Genomic DNA, 25,250 nt, shown 5'->3' on the forward strand with positions numbered 1-25,250 from the left:
TCTTGTTATTTACTAAGCCTGAATTTTCTTACCTGTTAAAAAAACCAGTAATGCTAGGTTAGCCAAAAAGTCTGTTACGTTTTCTGTACAATGGTTCTAGTAGTACTTAGTTAGGTTTAGCTTAATTCAAAATAATTTTGTTGGACTGCATTGTGACAGCTGTCATATCAGCGTGCATTAAAAAAAAGTATCAAAATCGGTGAATTTTTGTGTAGGCATTTTAATACTGAAGATGGAAGAAAATATGCAACATTTTTGGTATATTATGTTTTAGTATTTCAAGAAAGATAAAAAACCAACCGAAACACAAAAAAAGATCTGTGCAGTGTATGGAGAAGGTGCTGTGACTGATCAAACATGTCACAAGTGGTTTGCAAAGTTTCATGGTACTATTAACATTTTGGCCAAATAATTCTTTGCTGTGGGGGTGTCTTATGCATGGGAAGGTGTTTAGCAGCACCCCTGGCCTCTGCTCACTAGAAGCCAACAGTGGGGGATAGCTGACATCCTCAAAATACCCAAATCGACAAAGTTATTGGTGAAGACAAAAAAATGTGTTTTTTGTTTTTATGGGGGGAAAACCCCATAACAGACTTTTTGGCCAACCTAATACCTTAAATACTGAAAAAGTAATTTAAAGTAAGTTAGCCCCCACAAACTGACAAATACCAAGTGTCAGCAGTCTCTCTACCTATTATTATTTTCTTAGGAAGGGCATGGAAGAAGGAACAGGGAATTCCCACTAAAGTCTGAGAGCAAATTTAAAAAGAACCTGGAGGTGTGATGAGGAATCTCACCTGATTTACAAGGCATGAATTTGGCAAGCTCTTAAGGTAAGCTAAACATTGACCCAACTTTCCATTAAAGCTTTACTGAGAGTCTGTTATATCCCAGGCACTGGTTACTGTGCTAGCTCCTGTACTGGAAATAAATGTCCACAATTATGATCATGATAAATTATTTCAAATCTCAAGGTGTTTATGATGAATGCAAGATAACAGGCTCCAGTTTCCTGTCTTTTCCCTTCATATTTATAGTACAAAGTCCCAAAAAAGCAACTAGAATCTTAAGGTAATCATTAATAATAGCTTTCCTGTAACAGTAATTTGTCAAATAGCTTCATTCAACAGGGAATAAAAAGTGCTTTCTTAATAAAATATCAAACAATTATGTTCTCTGGCAATTAGGTTTGTAATTTATTTCTAAAACTTAAGGAACCATAAAAAGAGAGTATACTCTAGAGAAATCCAATTAAATAGTGAAGCCCATGGAAGGCTAGCACATGTGCTTTTCATCCAAACACAATAGTGTTTCAATTTCACCACTGTTGGGAGCTAACCACGGCCAGCCACAATTACGCTAAGAGACTACGGCCTACAAAGTGGCCAGACAGTCACCCGTACCAACTGGCTGAGTCCCTGAACTTCTCAAACTGGATTTTTGTCACCTGTGACATCCAAATAAAACTATCTTCCAGTAAAAAAAACCCTATTTTTGTTTTATCAAGTCTGTCCATGCTAATCACACACACACGTCACCTACACGTATTTTAGAGCTGCAGAGTTGACCCTGAGAAACGTACCACAGACCAGGGGCCAGCACACTGTGACAACAACCCTTTTTTGTACTCCCTAGGAGCTAAGAGTGCCTTTTCCTTTTGTAAAGGGTTGTAAAAAAGAAAAGAAATCTTTGCCCTGGAGAACAGTACGTGGACCTCAAAGCCTAAAATACGTAGTGCTTGGCTCCTTACAGAAAACTTTTGCTGACCCCTGCATAGGCAATAAAAAAATGAAAAGATTTTAAAAGTTGCAAAATAGAATGAATAATGATACCCTGAATTTTTAAATCAATCAAGTAAACAAATGATTGACATTTACTAGTTGTTTTTGAAAGAACAACAACAACAACAACAACAAAACTCTTCCTGAAAAACTGGACTTGGGAACAGTTAAAAGTTCAGAAGGTTCAAGCAGACTCTTCTCACTTCTGCTTCACACAGGGGCCAAGCAGCATCCAGACAAACCGCAGCCCTATCCTTCTCCCCCTAGGCCTCCAAACCCCTGTGGAGCTGCCCTATCTCTGTCACGTTCTGGCAGTTGAAAGTCTTTTACATGATCTCAGACAGCACTTTTCAAACTGAGCTGAACAACAATCAAAATTTGCAATGGAGAGTGCCCCACTCAGGGAGGCTTTAGAGAAACTAGATCAAATAAAGTGAAACCAATTCTTTCACCACAGGACTATGCTGTCTTAAATCTTCCAGAAAGGAATTCTCTGTATGCAGTCTTTTCCCAACTGTTAAACCAGGCCAAGATCTCCACGTTTTCCCTGCCAAGGAGGCTGTTTGTTTCCCCAAGTGCCAGTTTTGAAAATGATAATCTAGACACAGTGTCAACAAAGTCCCTCACAATACTAATGAAACATGAAGGCCGCCAAACCAGCTTTCTACATCTGATCGTGACCAGACCAATCAACAGTGCAGGACATGTTCCTAAGGGGGTGGCAGAAGATCTCATTTCACTGACTCTCCATGAAAAGAAAAGATCTCCCACAGCTGCAGAAAAGTGAACGTACAGGTGAACTGCTTCACAGCCTGCCACACAGCGATGGGCAGACCCTTCCAAGTTCTGATAGACTCTTCATGGTTTTTATTCTCCCTCCCAAACAACCACAGCCTATTAAGGGCTGGGCCACCATCACTTGTGTTCTATTTTAAAAGTTTATTGTGGAAATAAACCATTTTACTACTTATTTTAAAAATGAGTTATTTCCTTATTATTAACTTTGAGAGTGCCTTTAATAAACTGAATATGAATGCTTTATTCCTAATATTAAGAAAATCAATTTCTTCCTTCCACTGATAGTGCTTTTGGTGCTATATCTAAGATATTTTTGCCCAATCCAAGGTCACAAAGATTTTCTCCTAAGTTTTTTTCTAAAAGTTGTATAATTTAAGGTGTTACATTTAGGACTATTTTGAGCTAATTTTTGTGTATGGTTCTAGGTATGGATCAGTTATTTTGTGTATGTGTATTTAAGTAGCAGCATCAGAGAGCTACCCATTTGTTCCACAACCCTTTGTTAAAAACCCTTTATCTAACTAAAATACCTTTGAACATTGGCTAAAAAACATGTATCTCCTGGATCGTTGCCCACTACTCCGTTAACAGTGATCCACTTGGCTTTCTTTACTCCAATACCACCACTTACTACCACAGTTTTATATTGTTTTTAAATCAGGTAAGTGTGCATTCTTACTGCTCTTTTTCAAAGTTCTGGGTATTCCAGGTCATCTGCACCTTCATATAAACTTTAAAACCAACGTATCACTTGCTACAAAAAAGCCCCCTGGGATTTGATTGAAATATGCTGATTAACAGATGATTTTGTAAAGAAATGGCCTTAAACAATATGAAATCTTCTGCCTGAGGAACATTTATTTAGGACTCAAGTTCCCTCGGCAATGTTCAGTGGTGTGCAATGTACAGTTTTTGTACATCTATGTCAGATTTTTCATTTTGGATGCTATTATAAATGGTATTGTTTTTCAATTTCAGTTCCTCACTGTTCATAGCTAGTATAAAAAATACAATGAACTTTTTTGTATATTTTGTAGGTTGATTATGGATATGCTACAACTTTGCTGAAATGACTTATTAGTTCTAATAACTTTTTTCCTACTAGATTCCATAGATCTTCTATATATGTGATCATGATATCTGTAAATAGAGTTTTACTTCTTTCTTTCCAATCGGAATGCCTTTCATTTCTTTTTCTGGCCCTCTTGACCTGTTTAGAATGCGAGCACAGTGCTAAGTGAAGTAGTGAGAGCCAACACCTTGCACTGTTCCTGATCTGAAGGGGAAAGATTCAGTCTTTCGCAGTTAAGTATGGTGTTAAATATAGTATATTCAGTTACACTTTATGGAAATAAGAAAATTTCCTCTATTCCTAGTTTGATCAGAATTCTATTCAAGAAGGAATGTCACAAGATTTCTTCTAACTCCCTTGAGATGACATATGATGTTCCTTTTTGATATTTGTTAATATATTGAACCATATTTACTGATTTGCATTTCTGAGAGAAATCTCACTTAGGTCATAATATAGTATCCCTTCTACATACTGTTGGATTCATTCTGAAAATTCAAGATTTTTTGCTTCTATGTTCATAAGGAATATTGGTCTGTAGTTTCTGGGGTTTTTTTTAATATAATGTCTTTGCTTTTACTAACATGGCAATACTGTCCTCACAGAATGATCTGGGAAGTATGTCCTGGTCTCCAATTTTCTGAAAGGGTACGGTACGTACAGAACTGGCAGGATTTATTTCTTAAATGTCTGGTAGGATTAAACAATGAAATCACCTGAGCCTGTAGTTTTCTTTGTGGAAAGATACAGAAATACAAATTCAATTTTTTTAGCTATAGGGCTATTCAGGTTACCAGTTTCTTTTTGAGTAAACTTTAGTAGTTTGCTAGTTTCAAGAAATTTGTACATTTCTTCAAACATTGAATTTACTGGCAGAAAATTATTCATAATATATGCTTGTTATCTTTTAACTATGTGTACAATCTGCAATGATACCATCTTTCTCATATTTGATAGTCATTTGTTCAGAATCAGATTTCTATCTGGTATGATCTCCCTACTTAAAGGAGTTCTTTAATGTTTCTTACAGCTCATGCCTATTTGTGATTAAATTTTTTTAAGGTTTTTTTGGTTGTTGTTGTTCTAAAAAGATCTTAGTTTTGCCTCTTCTAGGTATAGAATCCTGGGTTACTATCTTTTGTCCCTTTGGGTACTTTAAAGTTCTGGCTCCACTGTCTTCTTTCAACCTAGCAAAGTTTCAGGTGAAAAATCCCATCATCTTTATCTTTGTTCCTCTGTATATAGTTTAACTTTTATCTTTGCTTTTCTTACCATTTTCTCGATTATGATGTGTATCCATAGTTTGTACTTGGGGCTCACTGAGTTTCTTGAAACTGTGGTTTTAGTGTTTATTTATTTAGAAAAATTTCAGCCATTATTTCTTCACATATTTTTCAGTCATAACCTCTCCCTTTCCATGACTTTAACTACATGTATATTATAGTCCACTTGAACATACACCACAACTCACTAAGGATTTTGTTTCTTCAGACTTTTTTTCATTTTGGATAGTGCTATGGGTTTTGTTTTGTTTTTTCATTTTGGATAGTTTCTATGGTTGTCTTCAAGGTGACTAATCCCGTAGTCAGCAGTGCACACCTGCAATTAATCCCATAAAGTGTATCTTTTCATCTTTAGTCAGTGGTTTCCTTTTCTAAAACTTTCATTTAGATCTTCCCTTTTTTTTAATCTTCCATGTTCTCTATTTAGCTTGTTCAATCTCTCCTCTAGTCCAGGGATGCACAATCAAAACCTGCAGGCCAAATCCAATGCACCGCCTGTTTTAGAAATACACTTGTCCTCCAGGATACAGACATACCCATTGGCTTACATAGTGCCAAATGGCTCCTTCCATGCTACAGCAGGATTGAGTAGTTACAACAGAGGCTATAAGGGCCGCAAAAAAAGATAACTGTTTACCATCTGATCCTTCAGAGAAAAATTTTGTGAACTTCTGATCTAAGCCTCTTGAACATATAGAAGACAAATATAAACTGTTTTAATTTCTATCATCTTACTTTAATGTCTATAAATGTTTTAATGGCTATGATAGATGCTCTATCATCTGTGTCATTTGTGGGTAGGTTTTGACTAGTTTTTCTTCCTCATTATGGACATTTCCTGCTTCTTTGTAAGACTAGTATGTTTTGATTAAATATTAAGACTAAACAGCCCTGGCAGGGTAGCTCAGTTGGTTAGAGCATTGTCCCAATATGCCAAGATAGTGGGTTCAATCCTTGGTCATGGCGAATACAAGAAGCAAGCAATGAATGCATAAATAAGTGGAACAACAAATCACTATTTCCCTCGTAAAAAAAAAAAGACTCAATAAATTTTACTTTTTTGAGCGCTGAATATTTTTCTATTCTTGTGCATTTTTCTGGTACACAGATAAGTTACTTGGAAAGAGTCTGATCCCTTCAATCTGCTTTGAAGTTAGGTGACCAGGGCAACAACATTTAGTCTGGGCCTCATTTTGCACCACTGATGAAGGAAAACCCTTCTGTGCACTCTAGTCAATGCACCGTGCATCGTAGGATGTTTCCACACTGGCTATCGGGAATAGGAACAATCTGTAGTGCTGAGTGAGCTTTAGGAATTCTTTAGGCTGGCTTCCCCCACCACCTTGGGTAGTTTCCTCACACACACATGCTGGGCAATGCTCAGCTGGATAAAGGGAACCCTCTGCAGATGTCTGGAACTCTTCAGAGCCCTTTCCCCTCCAGTTCTCTGCCTGGGAAATTCTAGCCCCCTTGACTCCCCAGATTCCCAATTCCACCTCCTCAACTCCAGGTGCTCACCAGGCTCCGCTGGGATTCCCCTCCTACATCATGTCCTGGCACTCTCTCCAGGCACTAAGCTGGAGCAGGGCTCACCTCATTTGCCTCCTGTCTCTCAAGCATCACTGTCCTTTCGTGCCTGCAGTCCAATATCTTGAAAACTGCTGTTTCATATATTTTGTCCAGGTTTTTAGTTCTTTCAGGCTGGAGAGTAATTCCAGTCCCTGCTACTCCATCTTGGCCAGAAGCAGAAGTCCTAAAAGCTACTAAAATTTTCCAAACAGGGATAATTGCTTAAAGGGTAAATGGAAAATCACGATAAAGTAGATGGGAGCTAACTACATTACTGTATATATATTTAAGGAAAGGAACTTTTCCTTATATTTATTATCACTGTATTGATTGCTATTTTTACAGAGGTATCCATTCAAGTAACTGATTTATTCATCAGAATATATTTTATTATCAGGAGTCATTCCAACCTAGTGCAGCTGGTAATGAAATAAAAATATTTGTCAATTAAATTTTAAACTGCCTATATAAGTGAATTAAGCGATTCCACTTAGAATTTCTTCAAGATATACTGTATAAAAATAAGTAACTGAAAATATATTTACATGAACCTGTGAGAAAAGTTAAATTTTCCCAGCCTACTTCATCTGAAATATTTATGTAATGACATTCTAAAAAGAATTTTAAACATATATATTGTAGTAATTACAGACTTATAGAAAAGCTGAAAAAGTAGTTCAAAGAGTCCCCTTTCCCCCAGACTCCTCAAATGTTAACATTTTACCATATTTGCATACTATGTTTTTAAACCATTTAAGAGCACCAGTAGAGATAAAATCCCTTTACCCCAAATACTTTAATCACAACGCAATGACCACTGACACACTATTTGTACCTATAGGATTTTTTTATCGTGCTGCCATCGTCCCACTATTGTGCCTCACTGGGAGTAATGGGAGTAGCTTTGAGAAACTACTGCCCTCAGGCCAAATCAGGGTGGCCACCAGTTTTTCTAAATTAAGTTGAGCTGGAACAGACATACCATTCATGTACATGTTTTCTATAGCTAATTTGGGGATATAAGAAAAGAGCTGATAAGTCACAACAGACTCAAAAAGTGTAACCTGTTTGTTATCTGGCTCATTACAGAAAATGTTTGCCGGACTCCAGCTTTAGATAAAAGAAAAATTTTTTCCTGGTCCAGGATTTAGTTGAATGTAGTTGTTGTGTCTTGTTGGTCTTCTTTAACCTGTTGTTCCTCGGTCTTTGTTTATCACAATCTTGAAAATTTTGAAAAGTAAATCCATTTATTTTACAGAATGCCCCTCATTTACCTCCTTCTGATGTTTCCTTATGCTTACGTTTCGCTTACATATTTTTGCAAGAACACCACAAAAGTAATATTGTGTCCTTCTCGGGATGCACGTAACATTTGTCTGTCTGTCACTGGTGGTATTAACTTAGATAATTTAATTAAGGTGGTGTTTGCCAGGTTTCTTCACTGTCATGCAACTATTTTTCATTTTTAATTAACAAATACTTTGTGGGGACATGCTTAGACACTATGTAAATATCTTGTTTCCCAGCAGATTTTTAAACCAGTAGTTTAAACATTCACTGATGATTTTTTGCCTGAAATGATTAGCATTGTAATGATTACCAAAGTGTGATTTCCTAATCCCATCATTCCTTTTATATTTATTAGGTGCATTTCTTCTATAAGGAAAAGCTATCTCCTTTGCTCCCCGTTCATTGCTTCACTTTTTAACTCAGTGCAGAATTCTAAACTGCCATTTTACTACATGGATGCTAATCCATTACTATTATTATTTATTTTGATGATCTAAGTGTGTCCATGGTTAGCTAAAAGGAAGCCTCCTCAAGCTGGCCGAGTCCTTTTGGCATGTCCCCATCATTCTTTGAGTGCAACAGCTTTTTAATAATAGCAATAATGTACCAATGGCCACTACCCAAATGGCCATTAATATGAACACTAAACAAAAGAAATGTGAAGACAATGTAGAGAATGAGGTACAAGTGGTAGAGAGCAACAGTCAAGTATAATGCCAGACTTAAAAAAAAAAAGTCATATAAACATATATGTTTATAAACATATATATGTTTTTATATACCTACAATTTCTTGAAAAATACTAACAATGCAGGCTTAGCATTAACTCTAGGACTGAAACAGGTGTCTTCCTTTTTATTTTACAAGCAGTGACCATTAGAAATTTTTTAGAACACATGATATTTACAGATTCATTAAAATGTGTAAAAATTTGTGTTTTCTATGAAATTATTCTCTGAAAGCATTTATTAAATATTTTTCAAGTCCTGCTTATAATCAACAAATTGTGACTGGCTAAATGAAGCCAGATATAGAAAACTATTTTAAAATTACTGCCCTTGTTATATTAACTATATTACACAAAATTAATTATACAAAGGTTTCATTTCCCCTGTGAAATATATCCTCTTATCATGTTATTTTCATGAGGGGGGTGGGTTCGGACGGGGGAAGTGTAGATTAAGGAGGATGGGAATAAGCCTATAACCTATAAGCTTAATAACTTCTTTTCAAGAGCACTTAATATAGCTTTGAACATGACAGGACATAACACTTCCATGCAAAGTTTGGGTGAAAGGCTGACCAACGGAATGCTTACCTAGTAAGTCGTTTAGGTGGAGGCCGCTCACCAAATTTTCTGAAAAATAAATAAATAAATAAATAAGAAAAATAACTGAACATGACACATTCCATAAAAAGCTTTTTAGAAACCATGAAATCTCCGTTGTAACATATACTTCAATCCTACTGACCAGTGTAAAGAGAAATCCTCTAATAAACAAACCTCTATACCCAGAAATAGCAAAATACAAAAATGGCTCCTGAACAAAAACAACATATTCTATCTAAGTAGGTCTTACTGTAGGCGCTGAGCAGGTAGCGCACTGATTAGATGAGGACTTGGGGTACCTTCCAGGGCTACTCTGAAAAACCCTTACCCAAAGACCCACATCTCACACAATCTACAGCACCCAGAACACTCCTCACAGCCCACGATATACAGTTCACAAGTGTGACAGCAATCACCTATACATTTTTGTACAGTATCCTCTTTGATCATATTGGCCCATTTTAAAGATGTAGAAAGCAATTTCCCCAATGTCACAAAGTAAATACATGGCAGGCAGAGTTGAGATTTGAAGCCACATGTTGATTACCTAGCTTATGGTATGTGCTCATTTCTTCATAAAGAAATGAGCTAGGTAGACTAATGCAGAAGCATTTCAAGTGGTTGGCAAAGGGCAAAGACAAAAGCATAAACAAGGAAAAGAACCCACGATTTAGGCTGGAATTAGAATGTAGCATGGAGGTTAAGAGAAAGGCTCTAGAGAAGGAATGTCAAACTCATTTTCACCCGGGGCCACATCAGCCCCTCGGTTGCCTTCAAAGGGCTGAAAGTAATTTTAGCACTGCATAAATGTAACTACTTCTTAACATTTAAGCAAGAGCTTGGCGCTGTCGCCAGGTAGAAACAAGGTGCTGGGCCAGATAAAACAAGGTGGAGGGCCTTGTGTTTTGCCACCTGTGCTTCTAGAGTAAGAGATGGGCTGAGTTCAAATCCACGATTTGGTCTTTACTTGCTGTATAACCTTGAGGTCATGTGACTCTCTAGACCTCAGCTTCTACCTCTGCAAAAGGGGAGTGACTGCACTACCTCAGGGGTTGTTGAAGGAATTAAATGTTGATTATTACCTGCAAAACACATATAGTAGTACTTGGAATGCAGTAAGTACTCGATAAATGTTAGTAATTACAGCAGGCCCTTGAACAACATGCCGTTGAACTTAATAGATTTTTTCAATAAATACTGTAAATGTATTTTCACTTTTACCATTTTCTTTTGCTAGCTTTAGTTTCAGACTACAGTATATCATACATATATAACATACAAAATATGTGTTAATCAGCTATTTATGTTATTGGTAAGTCGTCCAGTCCACATTAGGTATTAGTGAAGCTTTGGGGAGTCAGAAGTGTACAGTTGGGTTTTTGACTACACAGGAGGTCGGCACCCCAAACCTCCATGCTACTCAAAGGTGAACTGTATTACTGATTTTTAGTTATAGACAAAAATAACTAAATAAAGAAATTAAGTATGATGTTAACCAAGATAAATAAGTTTAAGATAATTTATTTCCTTTGAATAGAAAATAAGGTCTTCCTAAAAGTGGTGAATAAGGCACAGCACTTGGGGAAAAAATAAAATTTTGTGTTAACAAAATGAACAGGTTAAGTAAGTAGCTTGTTCATAATTACAGTTAGAGGCCCTAAGCCTAATGTGACTAAAGATTCCTCTATATCTGTGATATTCCACAAAATTGCTAACTTTTACGATAGAAGTCTTAGAATCCCACGCGGTTCAGTTTATTCCCTAATTTAATGCTATATGACATTGTCCGTGAACTCCTAATTTATAAAAATAGGTGTCTGTGGCTTTAAATATTTTGGTGTTTTCATTAATCCTAAAATATTGAAAAGTGGCTTCAATTGAAGTAGTACCAAAAAATGAACAAATAATCCACGTTTCTTTAAAAATTAACTATTATTCTTGTTGATGTTATCCTATAGAATATGCAATTTTTAAAAACATTTTATTTATTTATCTTTAGAGGGGAAGGAAAGAGAGAAGGAGAGAAATATCACTGTATAGTTGCCTCTCAAACGCCCCCTGCTGGGAACTGGACAGCAACCCAGGAATGTGCTCTGACTGGGAATCGAACCCAGATCCTTTGGTTTGAAGGCCCACGCTCAATCCACTGAGCTACACCAGCCAGGGCAGGATATGCAATTTTTTAAATTTAAAAAAAACAACAAGCCCCACAATGTTTTAGTAGCAACATCAGCAAAGATGATGACAACAGGTTTTAAAACACTGAACTGTTCGCTAACCTGTGAACTGCAGTTATGGAATTACAGGCAAAAATCTATTCCTGAATCTTTTTTTCATAGGAAATATTTTTTTGAACCTGTGAAACTGATTAAATGTAGCATTATAGCATATGATTCAAATAAAACTGCCTCACTAGATTAGATGTAGAATACTTTACAAAACTCAAGAAGTTTAAGACATCTTTAAAATGCCTCTTTGCCCTGGCCTGTGTGGCACCACTGGCTGGAGCACAGCCCAGCACCGAAAGGTTTCAGGCTGATCCACCGTCAGCTCACAAAGCTCCACACGTTGCGGGTTCCATCCCTAGTCAGGGCATGCACAGGAGGCCACCTATCCATGTTTCTGTCTCTCTCTCAAATCATAATGTATCCCTGAACAAAGATTTAAAAAAAAAAACACACTTTGCATATATATTTAAGAGCAAAATTAATTTGATAAAGAAAAACAAAGTGGGGTGTGGCCAGAATCCACCTAAGGGATTAAATGATGAGCATTTTAGAGACGGGTAACAAGTGAGACAAAGCTTTTCAATGATGCCACTATCATTTGTACTAGCTACTAATATAATGTGGTGCAGCCGGTGCCCCCCCTCAAACAAAGAATTTGAAATGGGGTCCAGAACTCGGGGTGTCCAGGAATTATAAAATATAGGATATCTTTACCCCCACAAGTCTGAACTGGGGATGGGACACATGGAGCAGGGTCACTGAGTTATTTTGCACGTCAACAGTTGGCCAGCTTCATATCTAATATGCAAAAGTGGTTATTTAATATATCTGTAACAACTGGTTAGTTTCACAGATACGTTAAGTAGCTGGGGGCCACAGATTTGAACCAGGGAGATGGGAGTGACTCTAACCCATGACCTAACTGGGAGGAAGCCCCCCCTGGTTACAGTGCCTTCGTGAAAGCTTGGAAAAGGTTGGCTCCATGCCTCAGGACCACGCCTGCGCAGACTTACTGTGGCAGCCCAGAAAAGCTGGAAACGCACGGGAATGCTGGCAGGTGTAGCTGATTGTGGGAGGAATCCAAAATGGGGCTGTAGAGGAAGATTTCCCCTGGGATTTAAAATCCAGGCCAGGCAGCCATGCCAAGCAGAACACACAGTTCTGGATTGGAACCTAAGTTGTGGGGCTCTCTTAACCATGGGGCTCAGGAAGCAGGAAAGTAAGATGTAGCAGCCATGGAGAGCTTTCTCTCAGCAGTTTGGAAGAATGCAGGAGATGCTGTGGGAAGGGAAATGGGTGAAAAGACTCTCGCTAGTGGGCCATGGGAAGGTACCATGTGGTTATGGATTAAGAACTAGAGATCACAGCAACACAGCTGATAGTTCTGGGGACTGTGGGAGACCTTCTAGCTGAGCCACAGACTTCAATTTTTTTTTTTTTTTTTTGAGACATGGTGCCCCAGACTGGCCTGCCAGGGCAAAGGGGAAGGAAGGACTGTATTTGATTGTGGGTGTTTTAAGGGACTTTGGGATTTTAACAAAGATATTAAGTCATCACTCTAAGTCTGCATAACTTTTGAATGAATAGTCCCTTTCCTTTTCACCAAACTCTGACACCGAGAGCCATAATTCCTAAGGGCTGTGATTAGGACCAACCTAGTACAGGGGAACTCCAGAAGAGGAGAGATCCATTCGGTACGAGGATCTCCCCACACCGTCTGTTCTGTAACAACACTCCAACCATCAAGCATCCTCTGGGATTGAATACAGGTTTATTACATGACTAGTTTATTACACTCAATATTCAAATGTAAATGTTCTTTTCTACTGCTCTGAAACACTTTCAAAATTAGCTTATCAACTTAATGTTAACTATGGTCTTCTTTGGAATATCCATTACATGAAGTCAGCAATTACTGATTGTGTGTGTTTTCAACATCACTCCTTCCTCCATAGGAAACGAGAGCAAGAGAACATAATTGTTTGCCTGCTGAGCTTGAACAGCATTTCAAAATGATGCACCATTCTATCTAGGTACCGTCCTCAGGCTAGGAATGTTTTAAACATTAATAAGATTAGACTGCTTCTTCAGTATATAATAAAGCATCTCCAAAAACTGTTGTGTGCATCCCAGCCCTCTTTTTAATGCATATTCCACCACATGCCTATTATCTGACTAAAACTAATAGTTACTGAATCTTTGGAATGGGGGAAGAATAAGAAAATAGGTTTCCTGAGAAAATTCATGCAAGTATTTAGTAGGTTCACAATGCATAATTCTAAAGTTACAATAGAACTCAATCCTAATTATTTAATAAAGTTCATAGTACTACATATTAAAATCTGTGAAGTTATACCAAGGTACTGTGTATCCTGCATTTATTAAGATCCATATCCCACTACTCATTTAATGTATAACTAACACAAAAACTTCAAGAATTATATATTGCAGCCCTGACTGGCATGGCTTGGATGCCTGGCCATCAGACATCTTCCCACAAGGCAAAGGGTCGCTGGGTTAGATTCTCGGTCAGGGCCCATGCCTGGGTTGCAGGCGGGTTGTAGGCTGGTCCCTCGTTGGAGTGTGTGCATGCAAGAGGCAGCCAATGATGCTTTTCTCATAGATGGAAGTTTTTCCCCCCTTTCTCTCTCCCTTACCCTCTCTCTAAAAAATACATAAAACCTCTTAAAAAAGAATTATCTACTGCAAAAAGAACATACATCTTTAAATGCAACTTAAGAAAATTCATAATTCAGTATTTATATTGTGCAATAAAACATTTCACTGTTCAGCATAAATAAAAGCAGCTATCAATTACTCAGAGACTAATTAAAATTTAAAGATTAAGTTCTGTCTGTTTCTCTTGCAAGGGAATGGTGAAATAGGCAGATACAATTTTTTTCTTTATTTGAAATCTCTCTTAAAAACAAGTTTCTACTTCATGGGGATGCAGGTACAGCACAGGAAATACAGTCCCTCGTACTGCAATAACTACAGTGCTGTGCCTATAACTACATTATACACCGTGCACTCCAGTGTATAATGGGCACCCATGTTTTTGGCCCAAATTTTCAGGAAAAAAAATCTTTCGCTTTTAATTTTTTAATTCATTTTTGATTTATTTATATTTGGAAACAAAATTGATTATTGTATTCCAGGGCATTTTGCATATGGATATCCTTATTGCATTCTAGAGTTACACTTTTAACGCATAAGCATAAATAGAAGAAATTAAAAACATTTATATGGATATGGAATTAGTACTATCCTATATAGTACACATCCCTACTTTTCCCTCAAAAAATGGGGCAAAAGCCCTAGCTGGTATAACTCAGTAGATTGAGTAGCAGCCTGTGAACCAAAAGGCTACTGGCTCAATTCCCAGTCAGGGTACTTGCCTGGGTTGTGGGCCAAGTCCCCACTTGGGGACACATGAGAGGCAACCACACATTGATGTTTCTCTCCCTGTCTTTCTCTTTCCCTTCTGCTTTTTCTAAAATAAATAAATAAATAGAAATATTTTTTAAAAGATTAAAAAAAGACACTTCAAAAAAATCGGGCAAAAAAGTACACATTATACTTGGCAAAATACGTAAATATGGTGCCAGTTGGGTGCTGGAAATACCAGGGGAACACTTTGCCAAGTATACTGAAACTAATACAAAATACTATTGAATGTAAAGTGTAACTGAAAAAAAATTACTTAAAAAGATGAAATAAATAGAAAACACTGACTGCCACTGACATGATCTGTGTTGACAACTAAACCAGAAATAAGTTGCACCAACCAAATTTTGACCACTCTTACTTCAGATTCTTTTCATAATAGGTGTTGGTACATTTAGCAAAGCAAAACAACAACAAAAACACTAAAGCGTTCAGTATCCTAGGAAAATTTAAATTTCATGAAATACTGAGTTAATTCCTCACTGTAACAAAGAATCACTGCTATCCAATTTATCTTTTTTTTTTTTTTAATATTAGAGGTAGTTACTATCATGTTTGCATGAGCAGGTTTCTGAAATTTTATGCAAACTAATAAAATGTTTTAATTAAGTATAATAATCAATTATGTTATATATTTAAAGTTATGGTTCTAGCCTGTTTTATTTTTTAAGTGATAAGCAACAATTAGCTTACACAATGTTAATTACATCCATGCCCATTTCTTCTTGGTCTGTTCTGTACACTGTTCCCTCAGGCTGGGACTGGCAAACAGAATACAAAAATCTATATGCCATCATTACCTGGTAATGTTCATGTAATGCCATGGCTCAAGGCAATTTATATTATCCAAAATATATTATCGTCGTAAGTACAATTTTAAGCTAGCAAATTCATTTTACTTTTATTTCACTAGCTTCCCCTTCTAAAATAACAATGCTCTTTTATTCAAAATAAGAAGAGCTGGGGGAAATGTTAATTGTGTAAATAAACCTATTTTCACATCCTGGAAGTGTGAAGATTTAAAAAAATTTTTTTTCTTTAGTCATTAAACATAGGACTTCCTACCTGTAAAGAGTATTCAGGTTCCCACATATCCTCCAATCCATTAGAATTTTCAAATTAAAAACCTGTGTAAACATTACATTACATTACACACTTCCTTTTTGCTCACCATGGAGATACAATATTGTTTTCTCCCATAACAGATACAGTTGCTTCTATATTTACCCATCTGTTAAGGAAGTATATGACCACAAACGTATTGAAAACAAACAGAATAAATGTTATCACATCTTCACCATCTTAACACCTTTTCTAGCTAACAGATGTTTCACACGAGAAAACCAAGTGAAAAATCAATGTTGGGGAGGAGACAAGAAAAAAATGTTTTTAAAAACATACAATTATTAATTGTACCGTGACAAAACAAAATAAAAACTCGTAACAATAACAGAACTTATATTTTAAAAACAGAGCCAGCTGGAAAAGCAAGCTCCAGTCATATGGGAATCTCTTCTGCCTTTGGATTGTGGAACTCAAAGTAATTTCTTCTAGTTTTCCGTATTTCAAAAATTTTCTGTTTAATGAAGAAATGAGATTAAAATAAATTGAGGCAAGAAACAAAGATTCAGTATTTGTGGGGAAAAAAAGTCGAAAAGTATGAATAATCCAAACTCATAATTAAAGCAAACTTTAAGCAAAATCTGTTGTAAACAGTATGTAAATTTTATGCAATTCTAAAGTACTTAGATTTTTGAACTATGACTTCAGACAGTGAAATCAAATAGCACTTAACTGGGCAAAAATTAGGAAATGTGATTTATACCCTCAAGGAGCCATACCTGATCATTCTACTGGTAAAGGGAAACAAGTAGGTGATACACATTATTACTATATTCTGTGAAAACATAATATGAAAAGCAAAAACAAATAGTACTAGGAAGATTTAGCAATTTGCTCCAAAAAATAATACAAGAAGCCAACTGGAAAGGGCTGTAAAATGTTCTGTCCCTGTCTCCAGATTCATGACCTCACCGATCAGGGATGAGCACAGGCATTCGTTTTCATCAATGAACAAGAGATTACAAATCTATCCCCTAAGGAAACATACGTGTTACTAGGACAAACAGGACAGTGATTAATGTCAAGATATTCATCTATATGATTTATAAAAACTAAAATTTTAGAAAAGACTGAAGTATTCAGCCTATTGAATATGATTGAAGAGGTTAATTGAAATGTATTTAGAGTAAATATATAGTTTGCCTTTACTTTGAAAAGCTTATTTATTCTCTATCCATGTCAGAAAACAGCCTATTAAGTCACACAACTTTGAGCAAGACATGTCAGCCTTCGCTGTACTTCAGTTACTAGTTTTGAACCTGCTCTTACGGTAAGAACCATATTAAACAGTGTTCTGGCTTACAACTTTCCAGGTGTAACTAATAGGCCTTGGCTACTACCAACACAGATGATCAAGGCACGCTGTATTCTCCTGGACTATCACCTGTATGCAACATGTTTCATTAACAGAATAAATAGCACATGGGGTAGATTTCAAAGACACGCCATGCTTGCAGCTGGTGCCATCAGGTACAGTAACATGCTCCCCCTTCTCTTTCCTCTACTTGGTAGAACATTTGAAAAGTACTGTTTTCTTAGTTTTTAAAGTTCATTTATTCCGCCTTTTAGTTTTCGATTAAAAACAGCAACAACAAACTTAACTTTATAACAGACTACCAGCATTTTGTGTGATAAATCAGGAAGAGTAGAAAGATATAAAAATGCAAAATGACTGAAACCATCATCTCCAGCTAGTTTCACTATCTGGCTTTTTGGGTCTCTCTGATATCATTACCAGGTTAAGGGTACCTTTCCAAAAATCCATACCTGGATTTTCCCACAGCCACAAGCCTATTAATTATCCAGACAGCACAACTGAGTTGTGAGAACGACATCCACGAAGATCACATATAAAAGTCTTATATGAAAAGTATGCATCGTAAAACCTACGGATGGCTTCAGCAAAAGGCGGCAATGAGACAATGAGCAAACTACTCCAGTTTCATGTATCAAGAGACTGACTGGGACAAACTGATACCAAATGCCCCCTAATACGATGAATCAAGAAGAGCAAAGTATATGGTATCACTGCCCTAAAAATGCAGAACCTGAATCTAAACATGAGAAACATGTATCTAAATTGTGAAATAGCTAAGAAAGTAACTGGACTTTACATTTAAAAGCACCAAAATTATGAAAGGCAAACAAAACACCGAGGGACTGGCCCAGATTAAAAAGACGCTGAAGACACGTGATACCATATACTTTGCTCTTCTTGATTCATCGTATTAGGGGGCATTTGGTATCAGTTTGTCCCAGTCAATCTCCTGATACATGAAACTGGAGTGGTTTGCTCATTGTCTCATTGCTGCCTTTTGCTGAAGCCATCCGTAGGTTTTACGATGCATACTTTTCATATAAGACTTTTATATGTGATCTTCGTGGATGTCGTTCTCACAACTGAATGCAACATACTATCCAGAATTTACTTCTTCTACAAAGAATATTATTTAAAGAACTGACAAAATCTGAATGAAACTAACAGATTAGAAAATAGAATTATATTAATTTTAATTTTCTGGTTTTAATAACTGTACAGAGGATATTAAGACAATGTCCTTATTTTTATAAACAATAGCTTTAGTGTTAAGTTTATGATGTCAACTTCTTACGTTCAAATGGTCCAGGTTAAGAGTGTGTGTGTGGTGTGCAAATATACACAGGGATAAAGCAAATACAGTAAAAAAGGTTAACATGTGGTATCTGGGTGAACTTCTCTGTAATATTCTTGCAATTTTTCCACGAACTAAAAATCATGTAAGAATAAGGTCGCACTCAGAGAAAAGCACGAAGCTCCAGATCAAGGAGCTGGCATGACCCTGCTTGCCACGAAACATGGGGGTGAAAAACCTATCAAAAAACATTAGTGGAAGGTGACACAGAAGAGACTCTGTGACCAACTCCCTGGCATAGCTTATATGTTCTTATGAATATTACTTAAACGTTGCTTGCTATAGATTTAATGGATAATACCCAGTACTGGTGCACAATTGCACTGTTGGAAGTTTAAATTTGTGCAATCTTTTTTGGAAAACATTTTAGAAATGTGTATTACAAGTCAAGATGTGCACTGCTTTGAATTCCTAACCATTTCAATTGTGAAAATTTATTATATAGGTAGACAATCTGTGACTGTGCAAAAATACACGTACAGAGGTATTCAAAGAAGCACCATTTGTATTTATTAACGAAACAAATGAAAACCCACATGAGCAATTAGGAACAGATTGCTGGTTACACAGCACCCCCCAGTCAGGCCTATGTACATATACAAAAATCTATCCGTCAGTAGCATTAACTTTGAAGAGGAAGTAAGACCTACAGTTTCATTCCCTCCCAAGTGCACATATAAAACAACACCCACATACACCCTTCACACAATTATTAGTGATGATGGCAGACAGCAACAAAAATCCCGTTTTGCTCCAGAATGTATTACTAAGTTGACAAATGTTTTATTCTTTACTAATTGTCTGGCTTAGGTAAATAGCAAAATACAATCGCAGGCTCTAGACATCAAAAGGATTTTCATACCGCAGGTCTAGAATAAGCTGGCTCCAAATAAAAACAGAGAAAGGCATACAACAATTTAACCCCCCAAATGAACTTTAGTATATTATTGCTGATAAAGTTCAAAAGTAGTAAAAATGCAATGCCACCAAATGTGTACAAACAGGTACCAAAATAGCTGTACGAGAATGGCTGTGGCATCGTCAGACATAAAAACCCAAAACTAGAAACAACCCAATGACCACTGTCCGAGGATCAGATAAACTACAGAATAATCAATCATACAACAGAGCGCTATTCGGCAATGAAAGCAAACAAACTGTTACTACACATGCAAACTATTACTACATGATCACTAGCAAAAAAATCAGAATCTTAAGTACAAAACTACGGTGTTTGACAGAATAGTTGCCATTTTGACAGGGATGCATAGAGACCAGGAGGGGCCACAAGAAGGGCTTCTGGGGAAGTGGTAATATTTATTCTAGGTCTTCATTTGTGTGGTGATCACCCATGCGCTCACTTTGTGAAAATTCACTTTATTATACATTTGTGAGTGTGTGTTCTGCTCTTCTGTAGGTATATTACTTTAATTAAGAAACATATTTCTTATACACATATTTTAAAGTTTTTGGAATGAATGGCTGGTTTGGGGAAAAAGTTCTTTCCTGGTTGAAAAAATGTTCTTTCCTGGACTTTATTACAATGTCTTCAAATCCCATTTTAAAACCAACACTTTACAAGGCGATGATTTCTTGTCCTCAGCTACACCAGTACAGGATGTCTGTATTTCATATGAAGAAAACTTAAATATTAAGTCAATGAGGATGTAAGTTCTGACAAAACTGGTCCTCTTCCCTATCCAAATTTCAGATAAACTATTCCAACAGTCTTCTCTGCTACTTAGTAAGCAAAAGACTAGGATTGACTATGGTCCTGGCAAACCATCTATCACAGGAGTACACATTTAAAAAGTTATTAATTATGCAGTGTCATGGACAAATACTGAACATACACTAGGATTAGAATGCCCCTATTGTTAATTTTAAAACTACCTTCCTTTGCCCAGCTCATTTAAAATGAGATGAACAGGAAGGAGAAAACGGTCTAATTGTTTTCCTAGATTCTCGGTATCTTTCTCTCATTAACCACTTAACACACATTTAAGTGCCAGCTGTGTGTTGGACATGGTACCAGACACAGTGAACACAGGGCAGCAGGTAAGAAACACGGCCCCGACACATCAAATATACTACCCTGGCAGCTCCACACTGCACATGCATCTCACTTCATACACATCTGAATCTTACAAGGCAGGTGCTGTTCTCCTCAATACGTGGATGAAGAAATCAGAAACGACCTTGCCCAAGTTCACAAAATGGTGGATTTGTTTCAAAGTGTAAGAAGAGTATAATGTTCTTGTTTCCCATATGTTCTACATTGAGATAGAATTTAATTGCATATGAAGGGGTGCTCAGAGACTCAATTTTTATGACAGAATTATAAAATGCACTAATTGATCCTAAAAATTTCTATGCTACAGCATAGATTTGGTTTGCTCACGTGAGGAGTCAACAGCAAACCTGAAAAGAAAGCTTCTTTCATTACCCTCCTAACAACTTCCACTACTGACTAAATTTTATAAGGGCAAAGGGTAAATTTTTCTTTGATTACTAAAAAGTGAGAAAATGTTTTCTAAAGTTGTAAGTACATAAAACTCAGGAACTCTAAAGGCACCTACATGACAGCCACACTTTGGCCACTGCACACACAATAAGCATACAGACAAGAGTGCAACCACACACATGCATGTTATAAGTTTGACAACTACTCTGGTATTTTCCCTGAACAAGGGGAACAGGCTCCGATTGCAGTGGGAACTGTGAAAGTTTCATGACTTGAGTGTTTGTACTACCACAAAGTCCATTTGTTTTCTGAGTTAAAAAGGATCAAGAGTCTACACACACATGCCTTCAGTTTAACAAAGAAGTTCTGCAGTCTTCATTTTTCTATTGGTAGAGCTTCCACAGACACAGCTCCAGGCCAACCTGTATCACACTGTGTTTGGCTGATTTCTACAACAGCTAAACCTCTAACACACAACTTGGTATGCTGAAGTAGTAGAATTTAGCAGTGCATCTGCCTTTCATTTTCCTTCTAATCACTACAGATCAGAACGTTCATGAATGGGATAGCCCAAATAAGGTCTAATGCATAAAGGCTATGATTGAGGTTTATAAGGAATAAGGCTGTCTCAAAAAAGCCTGAGCCATGGGGGGGAAATTTAAAATAATGATGATTACTTTAAAACATGTAAAGGAGGATACTGAGTTAAAAGGGAGAATATTCAATAAGCAAAAATAATAAAATGATCAAAATTCATATCTAGGGAAAGGAGAAGAACTTTCCAAAATGCTTCTAGTAACACCACTGCATGGATAAGGAAATGCCTTTCTGCTTGAGTATTAATACCCAAAACATTTCTTTTGAATTATAATTTAGCTTTCTGTTATCACATGTCATATTTTAATAGTCAACCTACATTTGCAGGAAAGCTCAAAACTACTCTGAAGCAGTCTTAACTGCAATTCCAAGCTTGCCAGTGTTTCTGTGCCACTAACCTGCCTGCTGTGCTAGCCTCACAGGAGGGCCTGAGATGCTGAAAGGGGAACATACGACAAGGAGCGCAGGGGTGGATGGGGCAAAATGTAGCACCAAACTGCTTTGCCTTGGGCAGTAAACTACAGGAAGCCTAGTACTTCAGTCATCATTTGAGGAGGCTCTGCTCAGCATGGGCAAAGGAAAGGTTCTGAATTGAGAGTCAGAACCTTTGAAGTGATTAGAAGTATAGATCACCAGTAATTTATGGTGGTGAAACAGCAGTACAGCAGCAAAAGCCATGGCAGTCTGAGGGTAGCAATGAGGAACACAAAGGTAAAGTCTACACTGGTAGGTGTAGACTTAACTTTCAGTCTGTGTCATTCATACTATGTATTTACCTGGTATTTGTCAGTGCTATATTTTAAATTATATAAAGTCCCAAACTGTGTCTTACAAACTTACCTGCCCTACATCAAATTCTACAACTAGAAAACAGTTTTTCTTTAAAGATGAGCTTCCTTGTAGCAACTTATTTCTTAATGTTTTGATTTCATCAATTTCTACACGTGCATAGTGCACGCTCTTTTAATACGTGTAGTCTCTCTTTTCTACAGTGTTAGTATCACTGACCTTTCCTTCATTCTTGCCTTGACAAATGCCATCAACAATTGCATTCCCAAATGATCTCCTATGTTTCCATTCCCTGATTCCACAGTTAGATGACATTCTCATTACTACTTACATTCATAGCTTGTTAAACTGGCCTCATATGTAGGTGTATCTCATTTTATTGTGCTTGACAGATGCTAATTCCTGTCCCTGCCCCTGCCAAGTTTAAGGAAAGACCCTCCACCAGCAAAATCTCCCAGGTGTGCCTGTGTAACAAAAGGCAAGGAAAAAAGCCCAACATGTCCTGAACTAAATTACAGAAGGCCAGAGGATGGAAGGAAGAGAAAAGGGGGGCTAAGCAGTTAACAACTGCTGAGAACAACCAACAAGAGTACTCACACCCCTTAGCGTATGTTAGAATTACTAAATTAACTTCCAGGTGGCTATAATCTAAGGTTATCTAAACAAGAATACATAGCCAAGCATGGGACTCCAGAACCCCAGGAGCTTCCACTTCTTATTTACACTTGGGTTTTGCCTATTTCCCTAGCCCAGATTCTCCTACTCACCTACCCTTTGTTTACCTAAAGTAAAGTCTTTCAGGACTGCTTGCTACTTGCTGTATAAAGAAGCCTTGCAAAACTCCAGATGAGGGATGCATTGTCATTATATAGGGACGCCTAGCCATGCCACTGTGGGTCTAGCCTCAAGATTTTTTTTTTGCTAGCAATGGCCTAATAATGCTTTTCTTTTAATAAAAAGGCTTTCAGCCAGGAAATTAAAATTGTTTTGTTTTACACAGAATAGACAAGCAGAATGTAACAAACAGAATATACCTCCTTATATGTGTTCTCACTTGATTCTCATTAACAATCTCTAAGAGGTAGGCATCATTTCAAACTTAAAGGAAAAACCTGAAGCCAGAATGTCACAATGTAGGACTTCCCCCTACTTTTGATTACACACTGACCATACTAAGGTTGAAGATGACAAGAACTACATATAAATATAAGGAATCCATACTCTGATCCTTAAGCCATTTATTTTCAGTGCCTTTCCAAACTAATGACTTTGCTTTTTATAACTATTATTCCTAATTCACTGATAAATTAACACCAATGTGTTTTACCATTGAACCACCTACTATGTGAAAAAAAAACTTTATATTTCAGAAAAAACATTTCTTACTCTGTAAACTATTCCTCAGCAAATCAAAAATGTTTATTCCCAAGGATGAAAAGCTGTAGTAATCTAACTAGAAAATATAAAACAATGCCATGAGGTTAAATAAATTTAAAAAATCAGATTCTACTAACAGCTCTAGGGAATAGTCAAATCCAGAGCCTTTCAAAATTGTAAGTATCCCAGTAATGCTGAACAGCCAACCTGTTAGCACAATAAATTGGAGATGCACAGTGAATATTAATCCTTATCCAAGAATATGTTTATTGATTTTAGAGTAGAGGGTGGTGAGAGAGAAACATGAATGAGACAAATATGAACACGTTGCCTCCCGGGATCAAACCCACAACCTGATGTGCCGACCAACTGAGCACTGGCCAGGGCTTACCAGTGCATTTTTAGGCCATCACCTGTCTGCTGGACAACACTTTTTTTAGTGGCATAAGCACACACTACAGAAAGATGGCCAAAGCTATAAGCTTGTATTCTTCTTTAGCTTAACTTGAGTACATATAATATTAACGTCAAGTTTTCACATATAAGTCTGTACACAGCACATAGTCACTAAATAATGAACCACAATAAGTTATCTGTTAAAAAAAATTTTTAAGTGACGAAAACAAAAATTATCATGGACTAATAGCTGATATTAACTTTACAAATGTTATACTGAGAAAAAGGAACTATTTATTTACTAAGTTCAAAGAGCTAAAATGATGATTAATTTCTTCATCAATGAAATTATCTACTGTGGACAAAAAAGAGCACGTAATAAACCTGACAAGCTCAGGGAGGCCGGCATGGTGGGCCATACACAATTCAGAGACCTGAAATAATCACACAGGATGGTCTGAAATTAAAACGGTCCTACTAAAAGCAAAGTGGGAGTGGGTAGGCATGCCCTAGGCCCCTACCTTCCCAGACAAAGGTCAGTCTTTGCCTTAACTGGGCCTGCCCGTTCTCTCTTTTGCATCTACATAACATACCTTTGGAATTTCAGGGTAGCACCAGAGCAGGGACCACAAAACTCCTCATTGTTACTGTTATCCTGTTAACGTGTTTTGTTTTGTTTTTAACTGATTTTTAGGGGGAGGAAGGAGGGGGAGAGAGAGAGAGAGAGAGATCTATGTGTTGTTCCACTTACTTATGCATTCATTGGTTGAGTCTTGTGCATGTCCAGAGCAGGGATCAGACCCAGAAACCTGGGGGAAATCAGGAGGACGCTCTAACCAACTGAATTACCTGGCCAGGGCTGTTACCGGGTTAATTGTTAACTGCAAACTATCCTATACCACAAATGTAAAAGAAGTACGTGTCTACTTGTTTTACTTTTTATCCAGTCCCAGAGGTTTCCAGTTTTGCCTTCTTCTGCCTCCCTAATCAATCACCAATGGATGTCATGTAACACTTTATGACTTCGATTGTAAA

General features: G+C 37.0%; 1 protein-coding gene across 6 annotated transcripts in view; it reads right to left on the minus strand.

Moving 5' to 3' along the window:
- RBPJ (recombination signal binding protein for immunoglobulin kappa J region) overlaps positions 1–25,250 on the minus strand; it is a 220,256-nt gene that overhangs the window by 39,988 nt on the left and 155,018 nt on the right. For 4 of the 6 annotated variants that reach the window (XM_053672325.1, XM_037156729.2, XM_037156727.2 and 1 more), the window contains one exon: positions 9,112–9,150. In XM_053672325.1, coding sequence (XP_053528300.1) covers positions 9,112–9,150 — 39 coding nt within the window. Of the gene's footprint in view, positions 1–9,111; positions 9,151–15,863; positions 15,926–25,250 lie in introns of all 6 variants that reach the window. The other 2 variants (XM_053672324.1, XM_037156726.2) reach the window with 1 other exon arrangement.

This window comes from Artibeus jamaicensis, unplaced genomic scaffold (genome assembly GCF_021234435.1).
Source record: "Artibeus jamaicensis isolate MK-2021 breed Jamaican fruit bat unplaced genomic scaffold, CSHL_Jam_final contig_76, whole genome shotgun sequence".
Classification (NCBI taxonomy): Eukaryota; Metazoa; Chordata; class Mammalia; order Chiroptera; family Phyllostomidae; genus Artibeus; species Artibeus jamaicensis.